The following is a 24,052-nucleotide window of genomic DNA, read 5'->3' as shown; positions in this document are numbered from 1 at the left end:
CCAGGAGAGAAGCTGCGATATAGGCCACCACCAAACAAGGGAAAAGAAGAAACAAGAGATGGGGGAGCAGAGAGAATAAGAATCGCAGAAAGATGATATAAAAAGAGGCAAAGTGGAGGGGACTACAGGAATCTTAGGTTCCAGCCAGTACCTGAAAGCTGAATTCTCCCTGGGCTGGTACCTGTGGGTGTTTCCCCTGATAACCACGGGGGGCAGCAGAGAGCCACCCCACAGCCAAGGAAACGGACCAGTCAGTGCAGGAGCCCACTGGTGGGTGGGCGGGAAGGATTAGGGGAGTAAGGGGGGAGCCAAGGTTTACAGGTGGGCCCAAGGCAAGTCGCCCTGACCAGTGGCCTAGGTCCAGGGGCTTGTTGTGACTTTCCCACTGGAAGCCAATGCCTCTAGTGCAAGCAGGATGAAGTCTTATCAAGGGGAAATTAAACCAGAGTGACTGTTGAAAATTAATAATTTGGACCTCATGTACTGTTTTATTATCAGTATTACTATTGTTGTTGTGATCTTAAGAAAGGCACACCTGTGGTCTGAAACGCAGATTTACACCACTTTCCACCTTTCAGGTGTCCTCTCTCTTTAAAAGTTTACGTAGGGTAGCACTGTGACCCACTGATGGGGAAATGACAATTTCTGGTTTGTAGCCTTGATGGCTAGAAGAGCAGCCTCCCTCAGGCTGGTTTGATTTACAGTCAGTTCATCTGTGTGTGTCGGGCTCCCCTGGTTTCAGGGGAAGAGATCTGAATTGAGTTGGAGTTGCCTTTAGGAAAAAACGTGTTTCTCGTGAATTGCTTTGGACAGGCTCTCTGAGACAGTATCTCTTACTCCTTCCACTCTGACTGTACCATGTTCCCAGAGCCTCTGGACCTCCATGACAGTGACTCTGTTCTGAGTCTGGATGGTCATCTGGAATCACCTAGGACCCCAGGGATGGAACCTCAGAAAATGCAAAAGGGCCTCAATTCAGAGTAATGTGGGCCCTGAGCTGTCGTGGCAGTTTTGCTTTGGCTCAGTCGAGGGGCCTGGTGTGCTGTAAATAGATTAGCGAGTCTTTTATTGCAAAAGACCTGGAAATGGTTTCCTCCCTGTGGGTGGTATGGTCATCTGGGTGATTTTTCCTGCTGCTGGTGAGGTCACTCAGCCAGGGCCCTGGTGGCTCTCTCCAGATGTCTGCCTGTCCTGGCCTCATTCCTCCCCCAGGCTTTCAGTGGCTTTGTGTTTGGACTGGCTAGAGCTGGCCAAGACTGGGAGATGGGCAGGGACAAATCCTTCAGGCAGCTGCATTGTCTCTGCTGGAGCCCTGGTGGAGTCTCCATGTCGTGGAATCTGAGTGCCATGGGTTTAAAGATTTAGGGTCACCAATCAAAGCTTCAGGGAGGAGTATTGAGGCCTAAAAGGCCATTTAGCCCAACCCCTTCTTTTTGGATTAAGATTTGGAGGACTAGGGAGGTAAAGTGTCTTGCCTTGGGCTGCACAGCAGATTAGAGGCAAAGCTGAGGCAAAAACCCAGTTCTTTTGAATCCTTATTGAGAGAAGTCACTGAAAGAATTTTGCTTGTTTTTATTTTTAATATTTGAGACAATTGCATTTTCAGGATTAGAATTTTTTCATTAACTAATGTTATATTCATACACTGGGCTAACTTTATTTTTTATTTTTATTGTTATATTTGAATCCTCACCCAAGGATATGTTTTTATTAATTGATTTTAGAGAGAGAGGAAGGGGGAGAGGGAGAGACATTGATGTGAGAGAGAAACATCGACTGGTTGCCTCCCGTATATACCCCGATCGGGAAATGAACCCTCAACCTTTTGGTGTACAGGACTACACTTCAGCCGAGCCACAGGGCCAGGGCCATTGGACTAACCTTTACAATGTTATGTTAAGCACTTGTGTTGGGGCATTTGGCCTGAATACGAGGACCGCCTTGGGTGGATACTATTATTGATCTCACAGAGGAGGAAACTGAGACACTGAGAGGACAATTAGCTTGGCCAGGGTTACACTGGTGGTAAGAGGCAGAGCGCGGATTCAAATTCGGGCAGCCTGGCTCTAGATCCTCTGCTGTTAACAGATTCTAACCTCTATATTATCTAGCACCTTTAACGATTTTGGAAAGATACTCACAAAAGCCTATTCATGGAAAGAACGTACAGTATGATTTTGTTCTGTTTTAAAGATGTGTATGTGCCAAGAAAACAGATCGACATACAGACACCAGAGTATTGGTAGCAATGACCTCCAAGCTGTGGGGTTATGGGTGATACTTTTTTCTTTGTGCTTTTCTATAGCATTCAATTTTATATGGTAAAAAAGTATTATTTTTGTCACTGGATAATTTTATGACAAGCCTGTTCATAGCGGTGAAATAGGTACAGCGGTGTTCGGGAGATGATAATATAGCTGCAGTATTGGCTTTACTTCTGGCTGCACCGTGTCGCTGGGGGCAGCAGTTGTAATTCAGACAAGATATAGAACGGACTTTGGAACTCACTCCCTGTGACAGAGGACCATGTCTCTGGATAGACCCCCGGGCCAGGGCTCTTTCCTCTGTGCTTTGGGGTTTCGGGTGACAATGGCATGCAGGGAGAAATATCCAGTTGGCAGCTAGGATTCCAGGACTAGAGACAAAAAGGCCCAGGAGATCCCTGAGTTGGCAGCCTCTGTGGGTGACAGAGGGGGACACTGGGGGAATGTTTCAGAGGATCCCAGCTGGAAGGCACCAGCTACGTGGAAAAGGGTCCCCAGCAAAGAGAAGTTCTATTGTCATGGGAGGTGGGATGCGTGTGGGAGCAGAAAGGCTCCTAGTCCCTGGGTTTAAGGAGGAAAGTGACCAGCCAGGACTATTTTTTTCAGGTCTGATTACTTCGTTCTGCTCTGCCACCCTCTGAGGTAATACCTTATGAAATTCTGAAAGCTCTTTTGTTTCCTTCTTTGACCAGAGACCACCTGGGAGCGCCCCAGCAGTTCTCCTGGGATTCCAGCCAGCCCCGGCACTCACAGGAGCGCTCTGCCTCCAACAGGTACTGTTCACTCACTCCTTTGGGCCACATGCCCGCCTTCATTGGCCAGGGCAAGACTCTGGATCCTGGGGTTGACACCTGACTGGTGATCTTACAGACCAAACCCGAGGAGGGACCTGGAGGGGAAGGAAGCCCTATAAGCCGGTTGCCCTGCCAGATGGCTTTGTCCTGGCAGTGCCAGCAACAACCTGGTAGCTCACCCTCACTCCTGCTCAGGTCCTTAGGGAGAGGAGTCGGCTGGGCGAGGTGAGGCATCAGAGCTCTTACCTGTCCGCCAGTACGTGGACCTGAAGCAGGAGCAGAGCTGCTCCACACAGTCCCCAGTGGCATCAAGGAGTAGAAGTGAAAGGGAAGCGAGGTTTTCTAGGGCAACTTTCAAACAGAACTTTCTGGAAAAGAAATGGGATTCCTTGGGAGGGTATGAATTCTCCGTCAGAAAAAGTAATCAAGGGGAGGTGGTCAAGCTAGATATTCCTGTAATAAGTGGGAGGTTTGTTACTCTTAGAAGACACCAAATTCCAGGATGCTGCGGGATGGAGGATCAGCTGAGGAGGGAGAGGGGATGAGCGGTGTTTCCTATGGAAAAATTCTTCTAGGCTTGTAACTTTTAAAAATGTATATATATGTTTTTGGTTTTTTGACTTAAAATATATATGTGTGTGTGTGTGTGTATTTAGACAAAGGAATTCCATTGTGGGGAAGGGAAATGGGGCACTTACTCCTGATTTCCTAGGGAGAGGTGAATGCCACTTTATCAAGGACCAGATAAGTCCCCAGAAACAGGCCCATTCGGCTTCCGACCTGTCGCTTGACAACAGGCAGCCCTGGGCACGCTGACTTCTATTTTGTTGTTCTTGTGTGTTTTTAACAACAGAAATGCCAGCGTGAATAATGCGAGGTGTGGCCCCCTATCCTGGTGGGCTCCAGGCCAGCCAGAAGTGAGAAAGAAACCCGATTGTCTTTTCCAGCCAGAGTGGTCCACGGAGCAGGACAGGGCAGGGACACAGGCAGAGGAGGCTGGGTGTGTAGAGGTCACAGCCTGCTGTGCTGGCAGAGCTGGTCAGGGAACTTGTCCTTGGAGTCAGTGGGGTCACCTCTTTAAACCCTGCTCTCCCTGATGCTGTCCGCAGGCGGCATCCTATCCCTTTTCCACTGTTTGTGGGCTTCGAAGGAGGACCGGGATAGTTGGCTCAAACCCCCTAGCCTGAGGGTGTGGTGTGACAAATTACTTTCAGCAGACAAACACAATAAGAGCCCTGTCTGCCCAGCACTGAGCTGGTGCTGGGGCTCCGAGGGGTCAGGGTCAGTGGTGAGAACTGGCGAGGTGGCCCAGGCGTTGGAGAGTGTGAACACTGAGACAGCGTGTGGACGCCCACTTTGCTTCCTCTGCCCCTCCCTCCAGAGGCCCAGAGCAGTGTTTCCCAAGGGGAGTCCCGGGGAGCCCAGGTCTATCAAGTTCTCTGCCAAAAAAGGGCTTTGTAGTCAAGTACAGTTGGAAACCTCCTGTCTCCCCTTTGGGGACGCACCGTGCACAGCAGGGGTCTGAAGGCTCAGAGAGGCTTGAGAGGAGACGCCTGCTACCCTGGTGCTTCTGCCCTTTTCTTTGTTTGCGGTCACACACAGCAGTCCCCTCATGTCCGTGCGGGATGTGTTTCAAGACCCCCGGTGGATGCCTGAAATGGCATGTAGTACCAAACACTGTATATACTGTGTTCTTTCCTATACAGTCATACCTGTGATAAAGTTTAATTTATAAATTAGGCCCAGTAAAAGATTAACAACAAAAACTAAAGGTAACGTAGAAATAACAACGTACTGTTATAAAAGTTACGTGAATGTGGCGTTACTAAGTGAAATGAGGGTGACCTGATCACAAGTGCTGTGATACGGTGACAGCTGATCTGATAACCGAGATGGCTACTGAGTGGCTAACAGGCAGGAGCACACCCCGTGTGGAGCCGCTGGACCAAGGGATGGTTCACGGAGCAGGACGGTGCAAGATCTCTTCATGCTACTCAGAATGGCAGCAACTTAAAACGGTGAATTGCTTCTTTCTGGAATTTTCCATCTACTATTTTTGGATTGTGGTTAACCACGAGTAACTGAAATCTTGGAAAATGAAAGCTCGATAAGGGGACACTGTCCACTCTTGTTAAGCTTCTCGGTCTCCAGTGCTGTGGTTCCCAGCTCTGCAGGGATTTTGCCCGCCAGGGGACATCTGGCAATGTCTGTCAGTTTTGGCAGTGACCACTTAGGGAGGTGCTGCAGGCATCTAGTGGGCTGAGGCCAGGGATGCTGCTAGCGTCTTAGAGTGCACAGGACAGCACAGCCCCCAGCACAAAGCACTGCCTAGCCCCAGATGCCACTGGTGCAGGGGTTCAGAAGCTCTGTTCCAGGGTGACCCAGATCATCGGGCCAGCACTGCTCAGGGGTCACTGGGCGACAGACCGCGGCTCAGTGAAATGAGAAGTGGTGCAAAACCTCCTGAACCCCAGTTCTGTGATTCTGAGACCCGCCTTTCGTTCCCCCACCCATTTTTCAATACAGGAGTGGGCAAAAGTAGGTTTACGGTTGTGAGCATGTGAAACACAGTTTATTCCTATATTATTATGTATTAGTTATTGTATTATTTGCCATATGAACAACTGTAAACCTACTTTCGCCTACCCCTGTATCTTGCAAATCAGATACACCCTGCAGTCAGTGGTGGATCCTGGTGTAACTGGAAGCGTCTTGTTTTCTTTCCTAGGGTGCTTAAAATGAGGGTGCCTCCAACAGTCCATGCTGTCTTGGATTTGTGAAGTTGCACCTTGTTTGACCGGGGCCTCGGGCACCTCGCTGCTCCTTGCCAGGCCTCACCGTGCCCATTCGTAAGCGTAGGGCCTGGAGGAAGATTGGGCCGAGGTCCGTCCAGCCCTCCAGGGTTGTGGTTTGTGGTGTTCTCTACCCTAGGCCATGAGTGCACGTCAGCCTTCCACCCACTCTGGGGTGGAGGGAAGAGAGCTCACCAGAAGCCTAGAGCAGGGTCCGGGATATTTTGACAATATTCTCTGGTTTTTTTAACCTAAACCTCATAACTGAAGAATAAAACAATATCCACATCTGCAGGGGAACACTAGGTTTTTCTAGCCCTTCTCTCATTCAGTTTTACAAGCAGCTTTCTGGAGACTGAATTTTATTGTGGGGAGAGAAATAGACCAGTGAGGACCAGAGGTTGCCTTCCCATCCTCACGCTCCTGGGTTGCTGACTCCCCTCCTGAGAGCGCTCGGGGCCCTGGATCTCAGCCCCTTTTGTTCGGCTTGTGCTTCTGCAAAGCAACAGTGATGGCGTTTCCAACCTTTTCATTCAAAATATATGCCAGATGCTGTTCTCTGCGTTGGGGATATAGCCACAGACAAGCAAGACCTGTGTGGTCCCTACTCCCACGAACCTACATCGAGCAGGGGAGCTGGACAAACAAGCACACGGGAACTCTGTCACACTTTCCCTGTGTGTTCCAAAGCAAGGAATGAAAATAGGGGAGAGGGACTGGGGAGTCAGGGAAGGTTTCAGGAAGGAAGTGACTGTTCAGGTGAAGTTTAAAGATAGTGAGAAGCTATGTAAGAGTGTGGGGTGGTGGTGAAATATCCCAGGTCAGGGAATAACTAGTGCAAAGGCCCTGGGGCAGGAGTGATCTTGGCATGTTTGAGAACGGACAGCAGCCCTGAGTGGCTGGAGGGTGGGGGATTAAGGGAAGGCAGTCGGTCAGTGGATTCTGCCGGGCTTCCTGAGATGGAGGAAGGTGTTGGGATTTCATTCTAAACATGGTGGTCAGTGTCCCCAAAAGCAAAATTCAGCAGAGATGTCTTGCCTTTGAGAGAAGCTGCCTCCTTGAAGCAGCCAGGCAGCCTGGAGCTGTGAAGACTGCTCTGGATTAGCCGTGATGGGGATTGAGGTCCTTCCTGCAAGGGAGGTGGGGGGGTGAGGGCGATGTGGAAAACTCAACCACATTTATTGACCACGGACGTGCAGTATGGTCACTCTCGAAGAAGAACATGGAAAATCAGGTCAGGAAGGATGTCAGCGGTAACCACACATTAAGCCAGCCAAGCCGAGCTGAGGTGGCCTCCCCTGCATGGACTGGCGGGGGGTGGTGGTGAAGAAGCTACGGGGCTCGGTTTTACTTTTGAGTTGCAGCTTCGAGAGCTTGAGGAGAGGGCCATGTCCAGACAGGGTTGGTTTTCCTCTCAGTGCAGGCTTGGGGGGCGCAGGCACAGCCAGCCAGGTGACCAGCTGGGGAGAGGGCTGAGGACTTGCCCGGTGCCCCCACGAGTTGGCTTCCACTCTTTGAATGTTGGGCGCTGGTAGGGCCTGCGCTGGACCGCTGGGCCGGGGATGTCACCTGCTGGCTCCCTCTGTCGCCAGGGTTGTGGGCGCTGTGTTTATTCAGGAGCCTTGCGAGGGACAGTTAATGCCAGGCCTCTGGGTGAGGTCTGTGCAAGTAAAGTCTAAACCCAAACAGAAAACCAACAGCGGCGCTGTTAGGCAGCCACTGCGAATATTAAAAGTCATCTCTGGGCTGTTAACATGCAGGGTGGAAACAGTGATTTATGGAGCGGGAAACAGAAAGGGGCAGAGGGAGAGGGGACGCGAGTGCGGTGAGGCCCTGGGAGTTCCTGTGTGTCACAGCCTCCCAAGGGCCACGTGGGGAGTCTGCAGTAGGACGCGCTGCGAAAATGGAAATGCTCTGTGTCCGCACTGCGCGGTGTGGGGGCCGCCGGTCACAGGTGGCCAGTGGGGACTGGAATGTGACGAGTGTTCCTGAGGAACTGAATTTTTAATTTAGTGTAACTTCATTTAATACTTTTTAAATTTTGGAATAATTTTAGATTTACAGAAACACGGTAAAGACAGTACAGAGAGTTCTCCTGTACCCTTTACTCGGTTTTCCCTGATGTCAGCCTCTTACGTAACCATGGCACGTTTGTCAAAACTAAGGAACGCACGTTGTACATTACTGTTAACGAAACTAGATTTTATTTGATTTCACCGATTTTCCCAGTATTGTCCTTTTTCTGTTGTAGGATCCAATCCTGGGTACCACATTGCATTTTGATTTTATCGAATGATTTAGAATTTAACTAGCCCTCTGTGGCTGGCGGCTGCCTCATCAGATGGGGCAGGTGTGGAATGGGAATTCCTTTCTGAGCTTCTGGGCCTGAGATGTGCATTGAACTTGAATTTGTGTGTTTTTAAAGATGGAGGAAATCTATCTTTTATTGAGTTTTCCTGGGGGGGGGGGGGTATCAGCAAACCTGGGTTCAGGTTCTGACTTTGTCCCGTCTTGGAGCTTGAGCCCACTAAGGGATCATCCTCAGATAAATAACTTCCTCTCCCAGTCCCGGGAAGCCAGATAAAAGGGGAGCTCCAGTGAGGACCAGAGAGAGCCTGCCTTTGAACCTATGGAGCCACCAGGATTGTGCAAACAGACAGTGTGCTTCTCCTGGGCAGGGGACTCCTGGGAAAGGGGCTGGAGACCCCAGGCCTCACCCACACCACACTTGCTGCTCTAGATCAGGAAGCCCTGAACTTGCTTCCCTCCCCCACAGAAGCAAAGCCGAACCTTCCCTGATTGCAAAATCCGCGTGTTGCCAGGCCCTCAGCCAGAGCTCACCACTGACATCAGGGAAGGCCATGGCACTCCCTGCTGGAAAGAGCTTGCATGTTCCTTTAGCAACAGGGTTCTCATCACCAAGGCCGCAGGATGAGGGGACCTTACAAAGGCCTGTTTAATCTCTGATGGCCTGGAGAAAAGCACCAGGTTTTTAACCATTCACAACCACATGAACAAACGTATTGTGAGTTCTATTTTGGGGAATACAATTTACATCTTAGACAACCAGGGGAAACCTCGGGGACCAGGTGTCCAGACAGGTATTTCCAGAGCAGAGGGCTGTAATTGTGTAACTGCTCCTCCAAACAGACCAAGGTAGACACTGCATGCACCTGAGAAGGTGCGTATGATGCTGGAAGAGCAATGTCAAGGCCTTACTGGATGTGGTGGTGGCGGTGCCTTCAGGGATGCTGAGCACACAACTGGCTACAGTGTTTGCCTTGGTTTGCCTGGTTTTGAAACCTACCTTCGACAGCCACCGTTGTGATTGTCAAAGTGGATTCCATGGCATTCTGCCCAGCCCAGGTGCTGTGTCCCTATAAGTGCAGGGATACTGCAAACTGTTGCCTCATTTGAGATTCACAGGGTACATCCGCATACTTTAAAAGACCCACTGTAAACAAACCAATTTAAATCTGAATAATGGGGGCTGTTGCCCAAACTCTTTGGACCCTTTACCTTCACTGCTTGTCGTTATAATAAGCATCCTGCAGAACTGGTGTGTGTGTCACCGCAGGGAAACATTCTGTTCCACTCGCTAGGGAGGGTGGTGGGGACAGATTCAGGAAGAAGGCCCCTGGGTGCCCGGGGGTCTTAACCTTGAGGAAAGAAGTTCCTGTTTATTCCAGAGAGCAGGAGATTGGCCAGACCTAAAGGAGGCAAGAGGGGGTGTTTGAGGATGACATCTTTGGAAAAGTGTGTCTGCTCTGGGGTTCTTTGGGGAGCAGGAGCCTGGACAGTGGGGCTCAGAGGAGGGAGGTGGGACGTGCGGCCCAGCTCCCAGGCGGCGAATTCTGGGCGGCGGACGTCTCTGGCTCTTCTCTGTTGCTGTGCCTCTTAACGACCCTTCCCGTGTTGCTTTTCTGTTGTTAACCACTTCCCTCTTCCCCACCCCAAAGACCTCCTTCTCCTCCTTCCTACACAAACATCGGTCCCCTTCTCTCATTATACGTCTCCCAGGCCCTCTCTCTATCTGCGTAACTGCCCACAAAGAGGAACGAAATGCGAGCTTGTGCGTGTTTATATTTGTATCTGAAGTTACTAAAGTTACTAGATAGAGCTTTGTGTTCCCTTTTCTTATCTTGAAAACAGCTAATTTGGCATGTTGCGTTCTTTCTTGTATCCCCAGACTAAATGATGTTCCTTATGGCTATGAGTAATCATTCATGATCCTTGATCAATTTTATTATATTCCCCCCACCCCCAGAAGCTGGAGGCCTCAAAAGCACCCCCCCTCTGGCCTCATCAGTTTTGTATGTGACCCTTGGTAAGCTGGGAGCCTGGAGGGCTGGGAATACCAGTGAAGGATGCTGGTGGGTGAGCCAGACTGTTCAGATCTCCACTGACCACTTTGCCGAATGTGCCCGGGACGGAGAGCGAAATGTAGCGAGACAGGGTGTCGGAAGAGAGCTGCTGTGTGGGGAGAAATGGTTGAATGGAAAATTATTTTTTCTTTTCCAGTAATTGTTTTGACATGAGCAGTAATTAGCCAACAGCTGACAGACCAGAACTAAAGTGAGAACAAGAGAATGGATTAGGGGCAGAATGCCCTGCGTTAGACAGCCCCTGGCTGCTGTTAGCTGTGGGCCGTGGGCCTGAGGATGCTGGGAGCCAAAGGAAGAGCAGGGTGGGTTTGAGGGTGCACTTTCGAGGTGCCGTGAAGGGAGTAAGTAGAGGTCATGAGGGCAGCCTCTGCCCTCAAGGACTTGGGGACAACCTTGGTTTACAGGGATCTACACTATCAAAGAGCATATGATTTATAAGTTCTTGCCCGAGCAGGCCTTAGTTCCGATTTGTGATTACGTATTCTGTTGTCCTGGTCAAACTGAATGGTGGTTCTGTTCTTGTTGTGGGTAGATTTTAGGATCAGGGTAATGCTGACATATATAATAAACTGGGAAACTTACCACGTATTTCCGTACTGTGGTGCAGTCTGTGCCTAGGTATTTTTCTGTTGAGCGTTTGAACGAATTTGTCCACACAACCATCTGGGCCCAGTGCCTTTTGGAAGGAAGGTCATTTTTCAAAGGTTTTATTTATTTTGGGGTTTCTAGTGTCCTTTGAAACCCTTTTGATAATTTGAACCTTATGGGAGGCTTTGTATTAGCATAGAATTTATAAATCATATGCTCTTGCATAAAAAACACCTCTACTATGGTGGTTGTGCTTGTTTTCTTTCTAATTCCCAGTTCTGAGCATTTGTGCTCTTTCTCTCAAATCACACAGGCTGATCTGCCTGTTCCATGTTGGCCCCCCCCCCAAGCACACAGAGAGAACCAGCGGGCTGTTAATGTTATCCTGTCTCCTAACTCATGAACTTCTGTTGCCATATTTCTGTCTCTTTCTCTGTTTTCCTTTGCTTTATTTCACTGGCTTTTTAATTTTTTTCTAAATTCTTAAATCGAACATTTGGTTCATTTATTTTTATTTGTCCTTGGCTTTGGTAATGAAATAATTAAGGCTATAGATTTTCCTCCAAATATAATTCAGGCCTTGTCCCATTTGTTTTCGATATGTTCTTCCTCATTATTTTCTAAATATTGTGTAATTGCTGTTTTAAATTCCTCTGACCTCAGATTATTTAACAAGCCATTTTCTTATATTTCTAAGCATTTGGGAGCTGGGGGGATGGGGACTTGTATATTTGTTCTAATGTTCCATGGCTGCTTGGAAAAAGATATTATCTTTGTGTGTAGGGTATTGTGTTTCATACATGCAGTTCAAGGAGCCTTTTCAATTAAGTTACGGAGATTTTCCACATCCCCACGTTCATCCACTCATCGGTCATGGACTGAAAGCTGTGTTTAAGGTTTCCTGCTATTCTCTTAGGTTCTCTAGCATTTGTGTTTTTTCCATTTCAGTGCTGTTTTGCCTGATACGTACAGTTTTTCGAATGTTAGGCCTTCAGTTTGGGTTGGATTTAGCATTAATCTAATGCCCCTGGTGGCACAGCTTATGCCAGTACGAGTAGATGGTCCCGGGGCCGTTGGCATGGCACTCTCTCTGAAGCTCTTGGAATCCTGTCCTCCCTTTACCTGGGGGACTCCTGGACAGTGTCAGCATTTGACCCACTGCCTGAGGGGCGTGTAAACCAGGACTGTGGTTGCCCACGTGGGGTTCATTTATTTCTTATTGTTTCCCGAGCCACTGTGCTGGGAGCCAGCTCTGCCCAGTTTTCTGTTGTCCCAGTGTGTCTGTGCCCACCCTTCTCCTGGAGTGTCGGGCCCACCCTGCAGGTCGGGGAGCAGCCCTGCCGCCCGCAGGAGTCTGCTCAGTGTGGCTTCGTTCATAGGTGGCCCTGGAGTTTTCACTGCAAGCCGTGGAGGATGGGGTGCCCCCAGCATGAGAAAGGCCCTCCATGGGGTGGCCTTCACCATCCGTCGCTTGCCCCCCACCCTTGCCACTCCAAACAAATAGCCGTTGCTGACTTGTAGTCACTCTCGCCTTTGTTTCCTGCCACACTGCAGAGCTCTCTCGACAGCAGCTGGCTTGGACATCAGTTTGGGCATCTCCCTCCAGCCCGACCTGCGCAGTGTGTGCTGTGGCCGTCCCCCCAAGCCTGGGCGTGAGCAAGGCAGGCTCTCTTGGTCTCCAGTGATTGTGCAGCCTTGGGGTGCAAGGCATCTAGATTTAGGAACAAGCAGTAAACCTCCCTCTCTCCACCCCCTCTTTTTTCATGAAGTCCTTTATAATTTCCAGATCAGGTATTGCCTCCCTTGATTTTCATACCAAGAAAGTAGGTTTGTCGACTGGGTAGAATTATGCCCAGTTTATAGCTGCAGAAGCTAATGCTCAGGAGGAGGAGCCACTCCCCAGGCTCCCATGACCGGACCCGGGAGAGCAGCGCCGCCTGTGGGAGCTGAGGCTGCGAGGGCCGCCTGTGTGTGTCAGGAGCGTGCAGTGGGGCTGGGGCTGCGAATCGGCTATGATGCGGGTATTTATGCCACAGGATTTGGTAAATGCTGCGAACCAGCTCCCCCCTCCACACCCACACCCACACATGAGTCATGGTCTATTCATGAGGACAGGTCTATTTGCTCACGTCGGGAGCTTGAGTGAATGTCACAGGGGTAGAATTTTGGAGCCTTGAATTTTTTTTTTTTAACTTTGGGAAAACCAACTCAAGAAGGATGTCATGATCACCTGGTTATTAATTGGCAAAGCAGTTCTCATGGAAACCAGTAAACAGTCCTCTTCCCATTATACCAGCAGGGCGAGAGCTCCTCGGAGAGTACCTGTTGGAGGGGAATTACAGGAAGGTGCTGGGGGCCTCTTCACTCCAGAGAGAGAGGTTGGGCCCTTGTTCAGCACCAGTGGCCACAGCCGATGTGACGTTTTCAGCGATGGCCATTGGATCCTCATGGCCTTCCCTCTTACACGGACATTCCTTTTCCTCTCTGGTTCAGAAAGAAACTTGCTCCCCCAGGTGTTTAGTAATCGGGTGCTGGGGTTAGAGAGATTCTCTCAACATCCCCAGCTCCGTAAATACTGGAAAGATCCTGAGAGATGGAGCCACGGGAGACCTCTCAGAACCGGGCCACGAGGTGGGAGAAAGGGCCGCAGTTGCAGGACATTAGAGGTGCCGTCTGTGGTCAGCACAGCGTCTGAGCCGTGTTTCTGTCCCCGCAGTGAATGGATACCATGCAGCAGGGACCCCAGCGCATCCTCCTGAGACTGCCCACATGAGTGTCCGAAAATCTACCGGTGATCCCCAGGTAAGGGGTCCTGTTATGGGAGGGAGGGGCAGGTGTTTGTGCGGCATTAGGGAGGTGTCATTAAGATGGGTCCACCGTCGGGGGGAAGGTGGCCACATACAGCCCACGTCTGCCATGAGTTGAAAGTCGTTGACCATCTAAGTCACTCCAGTGTACCACGATCGGGAGAGAGGGGCGCCTGTGGTTTGTTTGGTTCTCTCTGGAAGCTGGGCATGGTTTGGAGTGGGCGACGGTGATAACTGTTGTTAGGGCTCTACCCTGCTGTCAGGATTCCTGATACAGAGCCTAGGTCTCCACGTCTTTAAGACTACAGAGGTGGCCGCGCCATTTCTGTTTTCTACTCATTCCCTTCCTGCCCAGCCCTCACCCGGATGGAGTTGTGTAAAGTGTTTCATACATTTACTGATCCATCCTAGAGGCAACAGGGAGACAGAAAGGAATGGGAGTCTGTTTTAAGATTCCCAGACTGCTTTCGCATTCATCATCTCAGTGACACGTGTGCAACCACACGAGGTAGGTGGCAGGACAATTCCCACATCACAGGTGAGGTCACCCAGGCCCAGACTGGCTAAGTGGTACAGGTAGAGTGACATCAGTGGTCAGACTGGACTTGGTGCCATGGTTCACAGCTGCATTAATCTGCGTCTAAGGACCTGAGGACCAGTCTTACTTATTTAGTCTGTTCACACATTATCTAGATATTCTCAATGAAGCCACCAAACTCCATCAGCCCTTTCCAGGAGTTAACATGCCAGGCCCCGAGAGCGCTAATTTGCGGAAATGTAATTCAACTGTTGTCTTAGGAAGCTGAGCGCTGGGCTCAGGTTCAGCTCAGTTAAAACTCTGGGAGGCAATTTGGACATTTGCATGGGCCAAGGCTTCCTGTATTTAGACGGACTGAAGAGTCACCTGAGCCTCTTGTTAGAATGCAGATTCTGATCAGGAGGTTGAGAAAGGGGTCCGAGGCTCTGCATTTCAAGCCGGTACCCAGGTGTTGCTGCTGGTCTGGGGCGTGCCCCGGGCAGGGAAGATCTAGGCACAGTCGATGGTGCACAGCGCGTGTCCCCTCCATGCCCCTGCTCATGGCACAGGACAGAGCCCTGGCCCGGTGCGTTTGCTGCTGAGCCCCCCAGGTGGCCTCTCCCACGCAGCTTCTGTCCCTGTTTGAAATGAAGCTTATTTATCACCTGACTGAGGGATGTTTTCTGAAGACTTCAGCCTAAGTCCTGCTGCGGTTTGTCAGCCACTGAGAAAGCTGGGGCTGCCCTGGGCATCCTCAGGAAGGGTAATGGAAACAATCCCTTCATTCTTCCTTTCTTTCCTAATAGACCATGAGCCCCCCGCCCCGAAACACTACGGAGTCGTTACTGTGCCACTTAAAACAAAATGCATGCCGATGACAACCTTCTCAGAAGCCACTTAGCATGAGCCTGTGACCCAGGGATCCCGCCCCGCATCTGTTCTTGGGATGTACTTGGGGCTCTGATTTATGTGTGAAGTGGCTTTCTCCACAGCGTGGACGGCACCACAACACCGCACCACCCTAACTGCCCAGCACCGGGGGCTGGGTAGGAGGCACTGTGGCACCTGCCAGGGCCATCCTGCAGTCATTAAAAAAGCATTCTTCCGAAGAAAACCTGAGGATTTAGGAAAATGCTGGGAACATATTATTGAGTGGGAAAAACAGAACACAGACTGCACATACAGCCAGCCTCCGAGGGGGGGTATCTACGCTTGTGCAAAGACACGTAACTGGAAGAAAAATAAACCAGACGTTGATGGTGGTCTGGTCTGCACCTGAGACTGTGATTCTCAATCAAGGGACATTTGGCCATGTTTGGGGGCATTTTGGTTGTCACAGCCAGGGTGGGGGTACTGCTGGCTTCTAGTTAGTAGGGGTCAGTGATATTACTAACCACTCCACAATGCACAGGTCAGCCCCTGTCACCAAAGAATTACCGGGTTTGAAAAGACGGGTGGTGCTGAGGTTGAGAAACCTTGTTCTTGGTAATAGTTATTTTCTTTATACTTTTCATTATCTTTCAAATTTCCTGAAGCGAGTATTTTTACTTTTATAGAAGGCAGATAGAATGAACATTAAGTTAGAGGTGAGGTACTGGTATGGGGGGTGCAGGGGAGGTGAGCCCTAGAGACCCAGGCCTGGGCAGGCCGCCCCTGATCAGGACAGGTGAAGTCTCGTGTATTCTTTTCGGATGATAATGTTGACAACTGAAGTACCATCCAAGTAACAAGAATAAATGATGCAGTACATGGAGAGGGCAAACATGCATTTGTGCACAGGCTCCCAGACCCTCAGGTCAGTCGTTACTCTGTGAGCTGGGAAGGGGTTTGGGAGCCTGCACAGCTGGCTGTCCACAAAGGTGCAGGGGCCAGTCATGGAAATGGGATAAGAAGGGTTGGTATTTACCGAGAGTGCTGCCAACAGATGATCCCCAAAGTGTATACAGTTCTCTCCAGCCTGCATGGTATTTACTCACACGATCCCAGGCTGTCGGTTATGATTAATAACAGTTATGACTGAATATCTGAAGAATGCATGAATGAGCAAATGAACACATGGCTAATTGCAGTGCAGGGTGGGGGCGGACAAAGTAGCTTCTTCAACCCCCCCTTTGGGTTTTTTCCCCCGCTACTTGGTAGCTGCCTCTCTCTGAACAAGCTCATCCGGAAAATTAGAAGGTTGGGGGTGGCGAGGTGGGGGGCATACCTAATCTTCATGGAAACCAGGAGTGTGTCCCCACTGTGCCTTATTATGGGCAGGACTGATGGCTCCGTGTCCAGCAGGCCCAGGACGCCTGCCGCTCCTTCTCCCAGCCCTGGCAGACCTTCCTGGCTGGGCATTGGCGGTGGTGATCTGGCGCCACCCGGCGGAAGTTTTTTCAAGTCTGCAGCCCTGGGAGGCTGCCTCTGGGTACTGGGCAAATGGGGCCCACCTGATGGGCGAGGCAGGGGAATCAAAGGCTGATCGTCTTGCCAGCCTTTGTAGAAGCACATCCTAGCTTGTCCCCTGCCTGCCTGGGGCTGCGGTGGTGGGGACCCTCTCAGATGCCTTAGCAGGTATGAGGAGGGCAAGGGACCTGCCCATCAGTGCCCAGGCCATTTGTGACCCACTTCCCCATTGTTCTGGGTTTCTTTGAACTTCCCCCCAGGAAGACACAGGAGAGGGGAAAGGGAATGGGACTAAGGGCTTGGAAATGTAAGGGACCCTTTGGAGAATAGAGTTTGAGGTAGAGAACAGGAGAAATACTGAGAGCTCATTAACTTAATCTTCCCCCACCCCCTTCGGTGACACTCGTTCCACTGAGCAAGTCCTCTTTGCCCGGCACTGAGCCACAGACAGGTGTAGCTGGCGCTGTGGCCATGAGAGAAATGAGGATTCCGCTTCAGCAGTGATGAGAGCTGGAGAGGGGTGTGCTACGGGGACCTGGCAGGGTGGTGGTGAGTAGCAGTGGGAATGTCAGGGAAAGACTCCTTGAGAAAGATACTTAAGCTAAGACGAAATGAGCACGGGCTTAGGCTGGAAACAGCATTTCAGGTGAAAGGAACAGCACACGCGGATGCCTGGAGGCAGGGAGGAAAAGCGTTGATTTCAGAGGACCCGTGGGGCCGAGTGGGGCTTCGGTTCACTAACTTAGCAGGGGTAGGGGGTGGAATATGGGGCTGGAGCATCTCACCAGGCCTATTGTGAGGAGCTTGGATTTTGTCCTAATAGTACTGGGAGCCATTGAGAGGTTTCATACTGGATCCTGCCTGCTGAGGGGGTGGGACCCGACTGTCCACAGGGCAGGGAGACGGGGTGGAGAAGATATGCAGAGCGGGGGCTTGTGAGTCCGTTGTGAACGACACCCCCTCCCCGCTGCTGCAGTGTCCCAGCCCCCGCCGTGGGTATTGTCACCGCTCTCCATCAGCCAGTCCTCACCCCACAGCGACAGCAGAGCCGCTCAGCGAGGTTAGGAGGCCAAGCTGGAGAGGGATTTTTAAAAAGGGAAGGAGAAAAACTTCCTAGAATCACAGGCAAAGGAAATTAAAAAGCCAAAAAAACAACTTTTGTTATGGACATTTGCCCACATTTATAGGAGTAAAAGGAATAGTGTAATAAAGGACCACGATCGGTCATTTAACTTCAACAATTATTCAGCCAATCTCGTTTCGTTTACATTCCCAGTCCTTCCCCCTCACCCTACTGGATTATTTTAAAGCAAATTCCTGACACATTGTTTTAACTGTAAACATTTTATAATGCATCCAAAGGGGAAGACATAATCACAATACCATTAGCACATTTAAGAAAACATTATTTCAGTAATAACATTTAATACATATAATCCATATTCAAACTCCCCAAATGTCCTCAAAATGACTCTTTAAAAAATTATCTTTATTGTTGAAAGTGTTACAGATGTCCCCCTTTCTGTCCCTATTGCCCCTCCCAGGTTTTCTCCACACTATTATCTGTGTCCATGGGTTATGCATATCGAAATGACTTTTATAGCTGCTTTCCTCTGAAATCCAGGGTCCATTCAGGTTTCACACATGGATACATTGGTTGCTGTATCTCTTTAGTTTCTCTTTTTAAAACATCTTTGCTGAGATAGAATTTACATGGCATGTAATTACCCATTTTAAGTGTACAACACAGTGGTTTTAGTATAGTCAAAGTTGTGTAATCTTCATCCCAGTCAATTTTAGAACATCTTATCACCCCAAAAAGAATTCCCCTAAGCCTTAGGCAACCACTGATCTACTTTCTGTCCCTGTAGATTTGCCTATTCTGGACATTTCATATAAATGGAGTCATACCATGTGGTCTTTTGTGTCTGGCTTCTTTCATACTGTCTCACTGTCCATTAATGTTGTGACATGTATCAGCCGTCATTCTTTTTTTCATAGCCAAATAGTATTCCATTGCACAGATTTACCGTTTTATATAAATGATCACTTTCGTCTCTTCTAATCTAGACTATCTTTCCTACACATTTGTTCTTTTCTCTTTCTTCACATTGACTTTTTTGGGAAAGAGTCCAGGTCAGGTGTCTTGTAGAAGGACCTGCATTCTTGGTCTGTTTTCTTTTGCTTAGATTCAGGTTCGGCCCTTTTGCCAAGAATACCACCTGGGGCCTGTTGAGTATTTCTCCCGGTGTGTCTGGAGCTTACCACCCTTGGGAGGATGCCAAGATTGAGCTCTCACTTAATGTGGCGATGACCAGATTTCTCTTTCACAGCGAACCTTTTGCTTTTTAATTTGTTGGCAATCTGTGGGGTGGTAGGCCGAGACCATGTGCGTATCCTGGTCCCTGGCAGTCTTTTCACTGAGTGCTTCTAGCATCCTGATGATCGTGGCCTGAATCTGTTTTGACATTGGGGTTTGCAAATGGTGATTTTCTAATTCTTTATACATTTTTAATTGACATTTTTCTGTAAAGACTTCTGCCCTCCCCTCCCCCACCACCACTTTTGGAGTTAATCATTCGTAGTCATTTTTCATATTCATGCTTTAATTGTCCAAACTTGGCTTATGGGAGCCCCTTTAAGCTAGCTTCTGTGTCCTTTGGTTATGTCACATCATTTTTTGAACACTTTCTTACCTTCCAGAACAATAAGGTATTTCAGGTTTACTCGGACATTTGGAATTAGCCGCTTCTCAGGGACCCTGGGTTCCTTTTAGTGGTAACAGTATTTAGAAACCAACTTCTAGCTAGTAAAGGTTCTCACCGTGATTGAGGTGTCGCTCCTTCTGGGCCCTTTCAGTGGAGTGCTACAGGGAGTGCACAGCTGAAAATCCACATATAACTTTTGACTCTCCAAAACTCAGCTACAGTCCCTTGGTATCCACAGGGGATTAGTCCCAGGACCCCCAGTGGATACCAGAATCCGCACATATGCAAGTCCCTTATATAAAATGTGTGGAGCAAGGCACGCAGCCCACTCTGCATTGGCGCATTTCCAGCCGCAGATCGGAAGTACTGGTTGAATCTGAGGTTGTGAAACCCGGATATGGAGGGCAGGCTGTATATTTATTGAAAAAAAACCTTATGTATCAGTGGACCCGTGCAGTTCAAACCTGTGCTGGTCAAGGGTCAGTTGTGTTTGCTTGGCCAGTGCCTCGCATGAATGAACCTTCGAGAGGGCTCTGCACCTGTCTCTCCTCCTTGGAGGGTGGCACCTGGGTGCAGCCATGCAGCCTCTGTCTGCCTTCCTCCAGGTTAGCCCAACTTGGGGAGGTGCCCTGGGGCAGAACTGAAAACTTGAGAGGGTCCAGGCTGGGTGAGCTGGATGAGTTGATGCATTGAAAAGGTTGACAGAGCTGTGCTTGGTTACCTGCATGCTCTTGCCCCAAATCCTGTTAGGGCTGCTAGAGGAGCTGCTGGAAATAGGGAACCTCGGTGCAGTGATGGAACATAGACCAGGGCGCCGCCCAGGGAGATCCCCGACTGTCAGAGACGCTAGCCCCCCCGAGGCCTGCTGGATCAGAAGCTCTGGGAGACTTGGCCAGGGCTCGATTTGGGCAGGCTCCTCAGTTAATTCTGATGCACTCTGAAGCTTGAGGACTGTTGATGACAAATGGTGAAACTGAGGCTCAGAGAAGTCACATTACCTGGGAGGATGTGAAGGCGAGTGAGTCCATTTTCTCGTCTGTGACATGGATGATCTGTGAGGTCCTTTTTATCTAGACTGTCCTAGGGTATTGGTTTTGTCAGTTGACTTCCGTTACCAGTCATAGTAGGTCTGGGCGGGAGTGAAGGCACCAGGAGACCCAGAGCAGCGACTCAGGCAGGCTCCCTGTGTGGCCCCGTTAGCAGGGGCTCCTGAGGCGGGGCTGACCCCCCATTCCCCTTGCCTGGGGGCGGGGGCTCTCTGGTCCCCGAGGCTTGCTGGAAAAGCCCCTCCACGCCTTTTCTGGGTCTTTAGCTGTAAAATCTGACAGCCACTTCCTTACATTCCACTAGAGAAAGAGGAAGGACTCGCAGGATGGCCACGCACGCAGTGCCTTAGGGGCGAGCCTGCCTCCTGGGCCGTGTGTGGCTCAGGACAGGAGTGGACATCACCTGCCCTGCCTGGAGACCCTACTGAATCTCTAATGTAACCACGAAGAGTGGGACAGTGAGACCCAGACTTGACCCTTCCCTTTAGGTTCCTAGGCTCATCACCAGCGTGGCGTTTTCAGTTGCCAGCCTTCATTTTCTGTACCAGAACCGTCCTCGGACGGGGGCAGGCTGCTGAGGACCGTGGATTCGGATGGACTTGGGATAGCGGTTTTCTTGCCGGCAATGGGAAGACGTAAAGGGCAGATTAAAGTCTGAATGAAAGCGGAATGAGGCTTTCGGCTGAGAGACGCCTCCTGCTTAGGGGCTGGAGAGGTGCAGGGAGACTGCTGAGCCCCAGCGCTCAGGGCATGGAAATAGGGTTTGATGTGTCCGATCAGGGTTCAGATTGAGCTGCTCTTCTGAATCCTCCTGCCAGGAGGTGGTGGCCTGCAGTCTGCCTTAACTCTCTGCTTCCCAGCGGATTCTGCAGGTTCAGGCAGCAAGCGGCACAGGGAGCCACTTGCCAGCAGAGGGCAGCTAAGGGGTTAACTCCCAAATCGCAGATGGAGAAGGGGAGGCCAGCCGGGTTTGGAGCGGTTCCCCCGGAGCCTTCAAGCCTGGCACAGGCGCCCGGAGCAGTGTGGGGTCAGGGGCACTCCCGCCGACCTCTCCCAGAATATGGTGACTTAGGGGTTAAGAGCAGGCTGAACATCCCGAACTTGCCAGCACGCGGCTGTATCCCATCCCACCCCCTTCAGGGAACCCACTGAGAAGGAGTGACCGGTATGGAAAACAGCTTTGACGATGCTTCTTGTCTCTCTCTCCAGAACCTGGGGTCCTCGTCACCAGGCAAAAAACAGAGCAAGGAAAACACCATCACGGTAAGTGGCTCCCTCAGCAGCGTGCTCGCTGGGTGGGCGGCAAACTGGGGCTTTCGCCTCAGATGGGCCGTTGCCATGACAACGTGGACAGAGAGTGGAAGTGATGCCCAGCCTGGAACCGGGGAAGTTCCAGAGCTCGGAGGTAGCCAGAGTTCCCCCTGGGGCCCCCCTTCTGTCGACTTCACGCCGCACTTTTCTCTCCGGGGAACAGGTGCGAGGGTGGAGGCTGGAATGAGGCAGAAGCCATTTCCAGGGCGGGTGGAGGGGGATGAGGGGGGTGGACCGTGCTCTGTGGAGGCGCCGTGATGATAAATTACAGCCACGGCAGGGCTGCTTTTGTGCAGGGTAACTTCTGGAAGATGTCAAAGTTAAAAGCAAGAGAGAGAGCCCTAAGAATAGAGTTCCTGGGAGTTCCTGACAGGATGCAAGCAGCTCCTGGCTGGAGTGGCCACACCGCCTCCCAGGGCTCCTCCAGCAGCCGGTCCAGCCCCCCCCCCCCCGCAGCCCCCCCACCTGAGAAGGCAGCTCTGTGCCTGGGGAAGGTGGGCTCTGGACGTCAGCGCCCAGACGAGGGGTCCAGGTGCTCCAGCAGCCGAGGACGTGGAGAGTGAAATGTGGTCCTCGCTGTGCCATTTGACAAGCACAGCAGAGCTGGGAGCGGGGAGTCGCTCTGGGGCTCCGTCACACGCAGTTCTGAGCCTTCTGACTGCCCCCACGGAGATGAAGCCAAGAGTGGGTGTCCTCCCTGGGCGTGCAGACTGAAAATCCTGCTTGGGAGGAAGAACGGTGAGGCAAACAGTAACAACAGCGATTGCTGCCTCTTTCGCGTGTGTTTATTACGCACCAGCAGTGTTCCAAGCGGCTCATGTAGCTCTGCACTTGCTGCGCGGTGGAGGTGACGGGACCAGTGCCGGATGGTGACTGTGAACCTGAGCTCTGGAGCCAGTGTGTCAGTTACAGGCCTGTCTGCTGTGCAGCAGCTTGGGGCCAGTTTCTCTGCATCTTTGTGTCTCAGTGTCCACATCTGTTCAGTGGGGAGATGGTGGGTATCTGCACCTTGGGGATGGTGTGAGGACTGAGTCCGCATGTGGAAAACACTTAACACAAAGCCTGGCACATAGTAAGTGCTCAGTGCGCAGTCTTACTCTCATCGCCCTGTTTACAGATGAGGAAACTGAGGAACAGAGCCATACCTCGCCCAAGGCCACACAGCTGGGAACCTTTAGGGTTCCAGACCTGAGCTTTTACCTCCCCGCAACCGGTCCCACAGTGGAAGTTGCCTCCTGGGGGGGAAGGGAAGGGTGGCTGAGCCCAGATGGACGGGGTCAGCAGCAGCTTCCTTGTTACTGGAGCTGTGGGGCAGGGCAGGGCATGTGCAGCCTCCCGAGGGCACCGTCCTCATCTTCGAATTGCCACAGAATGCCGAGAGTACTGGAGCCAGGCAGGAACTCCCAGAAGTTTCTGGAAAGGGGAGAGAGTAGAAGAACGTGGTGGGGGGTTTATTGGAATTGTAGAAGATAGGTGAAAAAGAGAAATGAAAAGCGAAGAGCAGAGTGTGAGGCCTCCCAGAGTTGCCTGAAAGGACTTTGGTGATGGTGCCCAGGCCAGCAGATGGAGCCCCAGTTCCCTGCTGTGCCTTGTCTTAGAGCCAGCAACTCGGCCTGTCAAAATGGGTGGGGCTTGACCAGGGATCTCCGGGCCAACACACCTTGTCCATTTCTGCCTGGCACCTTCCCTCCTCCTTCCCGCTGACCTAAATCAGCGCTTCTCAAGAGCCAGCCTGCAAAGTGAAGTCGACATCTGAGTCCGCTGCAATACTGTTAAAATGCAGGATCCCTCTGTGGAATCTTAGACTACAGTCCATCTCTTGGGGCCCAGATAGAAAGTTTGCATTGTAACCAACACCCCCAGGGTTTTCGGTAAACGCTCGAGCCCTGGGGAATATTTGCTAGGGAAACTGAGGATGGGAGGGACTGGCAGAGCCCAGATTTGGCCTGGTCTACTGCCTGCCAGTTCACCCAGGTAGCCCCACCCATCCTCAGGCTGGAGGTGGGCTGAGACCTCTGTGCACTGCCCTTTCCTTTCCATGCAGCACTCACGCTTCTCGGCTCCAGCCCCTTCCTCTGGGTGATGACCCTCCAGAGCTCATGGTCTCCCAAAGAGATGTTGCAGGGCGTGGGGTGGGAGGGACGGCCAGGAGCCTGGGGCACAGCTGACCTCTCTCCAGCGTTTGGGGGTGGGTGGGCAACTTTCCACTCTGTCTGATCCCGCAGAATAGAAATTTGCAGGCCTGAGCAGGGAAAGGTGGCACATCCAGGTGCCAGTCTGGGTCTTGGGGCTGAGGAGTGGGAACTAAGCTTGATTCGGACACTCCAGCTTCCCCACCCACCGGTGGACTGGGTGGAGTTTTGAAAAGCAGATGAATGTGGTGGGGCTGTGGGCCAGGCCAGTGATGAAGGAGGCTTGATCAGAGTGACAGGAGCTGATGGCAGCTCACAGC

At 51.1% G+C, this 24,052-nt stretch overlaps 1 protein-coding gene across 5 annotated transcripts in view; it reads left to right on the top strand.

Moving 5' to 3' along the window:
* Positions 1 to 24,052, top strand: part of GAS7 (growth arrest specific 7) — a 205,116-nt gene that overhangs the window by 145,802 nt on the left and 35,262 nt on the right. For all 5 annotated transcript variants that reach the window (XM_081115676.1, XM_081115679.1, XM_081115680.1 and 2 more), the window contains exons 3-5: positions 2,957 to 3,037; positions 13,540 to 13,625; positions 21,499 to 21,552. In XM_081115676.1, coding sequence (XP_080971802.1) covers positions 2,957 to 3,037; positions 13,540 to 13,625; positions 21,499 to 21,552 — 221 coding nt within the window. The remainder of the gene's footprint in view (positions 1 to 2,956; positions 3,038 to 13,539; positions 13,626 to 21,498; positions 21,553 to 24,052) is intronic.

This window comes from Miniopterus schreibersii (assembly GCF_964146895.1).
Source record: "Miniopterus schreibersii genome assembly, chromosome: 16".
NCBI lineage: Eukaryota > Metazoa > Chordata > Mammalia > Chiroptera > Miniopteridae > Miniopterus > Miniopterus schreibersii.
The sequence above is the reverse complement of the archived record's forward strand: the minus strand, read 5'-3'. Positions and strand labels throughout refer to the sequence as shown.